Here is a 7676-nt window from a genome sequence, read left to right as displayed (position 1 = left end):
TCTGAAACCCTCTTGAGAAAAATTTGTCAAAATCAATGCGAATTTAAAGCGACATATAATTGGTACTTTCTTATTGCACTACAGAACTGAATACTCAAAAAGTTTCAGAAAAATTTAAAAAAACATTTGAATTTTTTCGAAATTTTGGTCTTTTTTTGAAATTGTTTTTGAGTGAGGTTTGCATGGTTTAAGTCATGACTCAATAAATCCAGACAGGTGACTTCATTAGCACAAAAACAAAAATGTGACGGTCCTCATAATCCGGTCATGAATTTTAAAGTAGTAGGAAGGGACAATTTTTGGTACTATTTTGCTACTTTTTTAGTACTTTAGCAATGCCATGTGCGGAAATCAGTCAAACTTGACATATCGCACATATTGGAAACGGGAACATGACAGAAAAGCGACGAGAAAGCAGATGCAGTAGGAAGAAATATTAGAGGAAGTTGGATAGAAATGGGAAATCTAAAGACCAAGAGAAAGAGAGAGAGTGTCCCCCATCGGGTTAGGGGGTCACACTATACCCGCGGTAGGTATGCCTGTAGTAAGAGGCGACTAAAATGCCAGGTTCAAGGGGCTGTGTAGCGCAAACTTTTCAGGTTGCCAGCGCAATATTTGGCTTCTCCAAACCCAATTGTTAATCTCACCTATCAGCGGCGAATCCTGTTTCAGTAGCAGACGAGGCTCTGGCGACCCCAAGCTCCTCATGGAACTTGTAAGTGGAGAGGGAGGGATGGCCTGAAGGTTTTATGTGGCCCTATAAATCGTTCCAGAAATGGTCGGGCTAGCACCTTAATGGTGCTGTGTTACCGGAGCGTACCGGATCTGTATCCGGCAAAGGACCATCACACCGATAACACTCCCCAAAGCCTTCGGGGAGAAACCTTATCGCTACAACAACATCAACAACAACAGCAACAACAATAACAACAACAAGAGGGAGAGTGAGAGTAAAATTAAGAATAAGGGTAATGGTTTGAGAGAAATTAGTTAAAAGAGGTCTACAAGAAGAGTAGGAATAATATAAGGATAAAATTTAGAGTAATAGTTATAGTAAGTCTCGGATAACAGCAGGAAGAGCGAAAGAAAAAACGGGTTTATTTACGGTAGAATGAAAGGGATGGGGAAGTTGAATTAGCCGATGAAGTTAAACTAGAAAATACAGAGTGGAGAGGAAATAAGAGAGGATGAAAACTGTTAGCCATAGGAGTGGCAGGTGGATAGATAGAAAAAGTCGGAACCATTTATGTCGGGTTTAATCACACGGCTATTTCGTGTTTGTCTTAATGTTTCCAAGGTCAGGCAGAGATGTTTAAAATAAAGTTTTGATATATCACATATTTCTTTATCACCATCAATGAATTTCTTAAAGCTCTGGTTTTTGAAGCATCGTTGGTGTAAAACTCCTGCCGCTTTATATTTTTACGCCAGCCACCATTTTATGCGCAATGGACCTACCTTTTAACGCTTCGTTTACATAACTAAATCTTGGGTTTCGGAATCGTGTGCCGCCGATCCCTAGCGATCGTATTACAAGCCTCCCAGATACTCTTCCAGTCCAGCGAATTAAAACGCAGCGGCTGCGCTGGCTAGGCCATGTTATGCGAATGAAAGATGATGCTCCGGCCAAGAAAGTGTTTCTATCGGAACCCGCCTATGGAAGCAGAGGTAGAGGGCGGCCCCCACTCCGTTGGAAGGACCAGGTGGAAAACGATTTAAACTCCCTTGGTGTGACCAATTGGCGCCGGTTGGCGGAGCGAAGGAGCGACTGGCGCGCCTTGTTGGACGGCCATAACCGTTTAGACGGTTAAGCGCCAATTAAGGAAGTAAGTAAGATACTCTTCCGATATTGCATGACATTGTTCCATCTCGTTGACGTCAAAAGTCTGCTTCCATTTTCTTTATTTGTGGACTATGGGATACTCTGAAGATCCAGATATTCAGTTACGTTGGTTAACATTTTTTCACTTCAACTTAGGAAAAGGAAATAAACCCTCCCACTAAAAGAAATACAGACCACAGGCCTTGTTTTCCTATACGTCACTTCATATTTCAGAAAGGAATTATTGTAGTATTTTTCTATGAAACTGAAAAATCAATGCTGAAGATAATAAGTCAAGAAGCACCACTTAGAAATATGAGTGTTGTCAAATGCGACTCCATTTTGTAATAATGACTTCACTTGTCTGGTTTTATTTTCTGATCGTTTAAGTTGCAAAGCTGATAAAAAATCTTTCTTAAAATATCGAAAAAAAGAGTTTAAATGACAAAATTCGATAAAAATGGCCACTGCCATTTTCCTGTCCGTTGCTGTACATAACTTAGTGCTTCGAAGCCTTCCCTTAGAAAGCACACCTAGGCTCGAGTGAATAAAATACTAAAAACCGTGTAAGAATGGATATCCTTGCGGTGGACTAAATTCCACAGCCCCAACCATTAGTGATGATGGAGAAGTCTACAAACAGAGAAAAACGCCGCTCTAAAATTCAGCACCACCGGTCTCAATTCAAGCTTTTCATGTTCTTACTTTCTTGTTCTTGAAAAAGAACGACCTATTCTTAAAACAACAATCTTGTCCTTAAACTGACACCATTTTCTTGAATAGAGAACGATGTTCTTAAATTAACTATAAAAAAGGAAACGGTACAATTCGTGTGCAATACAATGTTAAATACAACATTTGGCACAAGCTATCAAGCAGTTGTAGGGGCCCAGCGGCTATGATGTTGTGATTGTAAAACGGCTGTTTGTAAAGGTATAAAGGAATCGAGATAGATATAGACTTCCATATATCAAAATCATCAGCATCGAACAAAAATTTGATTGAGCCATGTCCGCCCGCCGTCCGTCTGTCCGTTAACACGACAACTTGAGTCAATATTGAGATATCTTCACCAAATTTGGTACACAAGCTTATCTTGACCCAGAATAGATTGGTATTGAAAATGAGCGAAATCGGATGATAACCACGCTCACTTTTTATCTATATAACAAAAATATATATAAACACAAAAAACCTGATTATTTAGTAAATAATACACATAGAATGTTGAAATTTGACATGTGAACTGATATTGAAACTCTTGATAAAAATTTGAAAAAAAATTATAAAATGGGCGGGTCACCGGCACTCGGCAGAGACGTTGCCTTTACTGTAAGGCATACCTTGAAGAAAATTAACGAAATCGGTTAAGGACCACGCCCACTTTTATATAAAATATTTTTAAAGGGGTCGTGGACGAATAAAATAAGCTATATCTTTGCAAAAAAGAATTTTATATCAATGGTATTTCATTTCCCAAGTGGATTTTAAACAAGAAAACTTCAAATTAAGAAAAATTGCCGTGGCACCGCCCCTTTTATGACTAAGCAATTTTCTATGTTTCGGGAGCCACAAATCTAAGAAAAATTAACATATCGTAGTGAAATTGTGTGCAGATATTTTCTTTATAGCAGAAAATATTTGTAGTAAAAATGGACGGGATCGGTTAAAGACCACGGCAACTTAGATTTAAAAAAAGTTTAAAAGAGTCGTAAACTAGAATAATAAGCTATAACTCAGGAAAAAATAGTTTTGAATCAATGATATTTCACTTATCAAGTTTTATTGTAAGAGGAAATGGGGAGACATTTGTTTTTAAATGGGCGGTGCCACGTGTTATTTAGAAAAGTAATTTATCTGAAATGAAATGTGCAGTTCAGGCTTACGCTGAGTATATAATATTCAATTACACCCGAACTTAGACACCTTTACTTGTTTATTTACAAAATTGATTAAACTTTTACCCACAGGCAACCATATAGGGGAGACAACAGAAACAACATAGAATAACAATGTCGGAGAGCGAAGGAGAGCATATAACTCGAGTTGCCGAAGGGAATTCGGACAGGAAAGGACAAGTTGCCTCCTCCAATCCAGAAATCGTCCAAAATCGGTGACTGAAAATTGAGCAGACTCCACGCGACAAAGGAAATAAAAAAGCTTGGACGAACGTAAAAGTATGTCTTCAAACACCCTCGGCCTAGAAATATAGAACTCGGTCGTCAGAGGGGAGCCGAAACGGACACCTTATTTCAGCATTTTGAGGACAAGTAAGAGTGGTTAGGGAGTTGAAGAGCTAAGAACGCAGGTCAGGTTCAGAGGAAAATGTCAGTACTACGAAGAAACGATGCTGGCGGAGATCGATTTTGAAGGGCGCCCTGGAGAGGTAGCTATTTCCAGAACAATAATTACAAACGAGGTAGATAATGGGCGGAGAGTGATGGCCAGAACAAGTCTCGACTCGCCTACTGGAGCTCCGACGCTTTTATGAATCGGGCTAGATGGGACAATGTGATTTATTCAAAAGGTCTCCGAAACTGGTATCTGAAAACTGAGAAGCCTCCTTGCGAAACAGGAGGGCTTATCGCACGTAAAAACGTGGAATTTTAGGTTGTAGGGCGCAAAATTCGTCACAGTGGCGTCCTAACCGACACATTTTTCCTGCCCCTTTACAGCGTAGCTAAGAGCGGGTATAGAGTGAGGGAACTAAGTTCACTACTATAGGCCTGCATTTATAGGAAAAGCGCTAGCACTAGCAACAGGAAACGCTTCTGCGGAGGCCGATTACGAAGAGCCCCGTGGATAGGGTAGTTAGCTCTTCCCAAGTAACTCTGTTTATATCATGGGCGGCAAGTCTGATGCAGAGTCGAAACCTGCCAGCAGGGTCAAACTGGCGTAGGAATGTTCTGTGTGATCGGCGTGAAGCGCTACCGTATAAAGAACGTCTCTCAAGAAACCAAGTCGGAACCACTGTAGATTCTTTTAAGCGGAATTCTCTGCGATTAAAGATGCGATGGGTAGGATGCTACTTATTATATATGTATTGTAGTACTTTAAATTAGGATCATCTAAGTTAGCAATTCTCGTAGCCCGAATGAACTTCAATGGACTGGGAATACATTTTTTTTATCTGTTTGCGAATTACAAGCGCCTGCAAGGGCTGATTAAAGAAAGGAAATGAAAATTGTCATAGCTTAATTAATTTTAATAGGCCTGTCACCATCATCATTAATTGGCGCTTTACCCCCTAATTGATATTGGCCGTTTCGTAACAGCAACTAACGTAAATTGAGAACACCAAGCGAGGTCAGATCTCTCCCAACGCAGTGTTGGCATTGCCCCTCCTCTGCTTGCAATTGAGGTGTCGATTGAAATACGTTCCTGTATGAAGCGTTTTCATCCATTCGCATAACATAATCTAGCCAGCTATATTCGCTGCACTATCCTTATATGTGGGTAAAGCTCACGCAGCTCACCAATCTTAAGGAGAACCTTTCTCCAAGAACCCTCTCATCTTTTCTCGACACCACTACTCCGAGCCAGACATAAGTTCAGGTATGATGAGCGACTTAACGACCGTGGTTTTTGTTCGTCGAGAGAGGAATTTAATTTTCAATTGCCTACTCAGTCTAAAGTTATAGTTGTTTCCAAGAGTTATTTTTATTTTGTTTTCTAAGCCAACACTGTTTTCGCTTTTAATGCTGGTTTCCAAATAGCAAACTCACTCACAGGCCCATAAGTGATAATAAGAAGCTTACCGTTGACTGTTAATAGCCTCCGTTATGCTGAATCAAATTTTCAGTCCTCTACTTACCTAATAATTAAATTCTTTGTAGAGCTTACGATTTTTCGAATTAGGTCGTGGAGAAATTTCTCGCAAGCGTCGGCTTTTTGTGATATTCTCGCTTCTCGAAATACTAGAAAGGCTCACGACATTTTAGACTTTCAATTTTATCGCTGCATTGGCAGTATAGGGTTCACGATTTCTTCTCGAAAACAGTCGATAATTTAGAGATGAAACGGTAAGCGCGATAAGCTCCGAAGAGGCTTTACATATAATTACATGAGAACTCAAGTTTCGATTCGTTTCTCGAAACTCTCATTTGTGTGCAAAAACAAATTGTAAGCTTTAATTAATAAGAAGGCATAAATTGAAAAACAGATTTTTTTTTTACTTCTTTCAACAAAATTTATTTTTGTTTTTTCATCTTCTTGTTCTTTTACGTCTATGGATTTTTGTTTTGTGTATTGTATCTTAAACCTAGTTAACACAATGAGTATAAAATCGCTGGATATGCCCGCACTGTAAATGCTATATCTAATATCTGACGTTATTTATAATGCTCTCTCAGCTCTCTTCTCGCTTTGCAAATCGAACGTATTAATTAAAAGGGAATGGCTTTCGTATATAAAAGGAACAGTGAAATTGAAGGTAAAATTAGACACGTGGTAAATGAGCACCTTCCGGTTGGAAACCATTCTCATCAGCTATATAATTAACGGTATATGTTTGACCATCATCCCCAACATACGAGAATGAACCACGTACAACGATCGCTTCCTGCTCAGTGCCAACATTCTTTAATTTGCCTTCTTCTTCATGTATTTTGCCATCGCTCGTCTCAACGCTGTGTGTGCAACGCGCATGCGCGGCATTTAGGAGTATGTGTGTATGCGCACAAGTATAAATGTAGGTTACCGGGACATTACATGAAAAGAAAAAAAGAAAATAATTGGTCGTAAAGTAAGTAATTAGTGTTAAATGCTTAATAATTAACGTCTTGCTGAACATGACCTTGTGACTTGACATAAACACACAGTTCGTAGGCGTTTACAAGTAAATATTGCCTATTAAATAAACATGCCATCTCACGCACACTAAAACACGCATGCACACTTTCAGTTTCACATACAAACACATGTGAGCTTTTTTTATTTGCAATGTCACTTACAGAAATTTATATCCCTCAGGTTCCACATCGGAGTCATAACGTAAAACCTGTACATCTTGTTGAGGCGCAGGCGCAGGCGCTGCCATAACGGATACGATGCATGCAGCAACAAATACAATAACAAATTTCATTTTTTTTGAGATTATATAATCTTCTTAGTGTAAACGGGGACCCAGATCTTTCTTGATCACTTCCACTTTTTTTTTTGTTTGTTTTTCAAACACACACACACTAACACACGCGTTCTGTTACGTATTTTTTGGTTGCTTGATTTTATATTTTGTTGACGCTTCGATTTTTCGTAGGTGGGTTTAATTTTTTGTTTGTTGGAAGTTAGTGCTGTGGAGTCTTGTGGATGGTTAGCTAGTTGGCCGATTGGTCAGCTGGTTGGTTGGTTAGTTGTGACTCGTTAAAGTACTGAACAATTAATGCTTAACACAGCCTTTTATTACAGACATTTTATACTCGTCGCATTGGCATACGTTGTAATGTACCGGTGAAATACATATGCACTTATACACACATACATGCATATATACTCGTAAAACTCTTAAGTACTCCCATTCGTAATGGATGGATGGCAGCTTAATATGCGGACAATCGGTACATAATTCGGTACACCTTTGAGTATGTACCCAGGTATGTGTTTAGTCAAAAAAGCGATGTTCAAAAAAAAAACAAAAAAACAAAAAACAACAACCAGCATCCAGCAGAGAGTAATTGCAGTTAATTGTAAATATATACAACACTTATATTCATGTAAATATGTATTTAAGTACATAAACATCTCTTAACGTATGTCAATATCAGCAAGATGAAATAGCCACAATGTGCTGCTCAAGTGAGGTGCTTAAATTTTGCAATTATTTTCAGCAGAAATATTCACGCGCATCTAACGATAA

General features: G+C 38.9%; 1 protein-coding gene across 1 annotated transcript; it reads right to left on the bottom strand.

The window, feature by feature from the left end:
* Nucleotides 1-5985: 5985 nt before the first annotated feature.
* LOC137253166 (larval cuticle protein 65Ag1-like) lies at nt 5986-7186 on the bottom strand. The gene is made up of 2 exons (XM_067789656.1): nt 6775-7186; nt 5986-6450 (listed from the first exon to the last, which is right to left on the bottom strand). Exons 1-2 carry the CDS (start codon nt 6903-6905, stop codon nt 6261-6263), a joined length of 321 nt encoding a protein of 106 aa, XP_067645757.1. The 5' UTR covers nt 6906-7186; the 3' UTR covers nt 5986-6260.
* Nucleotides 7187-7676: the final 490 nt, after the last annotated feature.

Source organism: Eurosta solidaginis, chromosome 5, assembly GCF_040869045.1.
Source record: "Eurosta solidaginis isolate ZX-2024a chromosome 5, ASM4086904v1, whole genome shotgun sequence".
NCBI classification, from domain to species: Eukaryota; Metazoa; Arthropoda; class Insecta; order Diptera; family Tephritidae; genus Eurosta; species Eurosta solidaginis.
This window is presented reverse-complemented; position numbering and strand designations above follow the sequence as displayed.

Bases quoted from the DNA above. Each gene is read 5' to 3' on its own strand.
- LOC137253166 (XM_067789656.1), bottom strand. From the start codon at position 6,905: ATGAAATTTGTTATTGTATTTGTTGCTGCATGCATCGTATCCGTTATG. The intron at 6,451-6,774 runs GTAAGTGACATT...TTGCACACACAG, and splicing joins CCTGAGGGATATAAATTTCT to CGTTGAGACGAGCGATGGCA.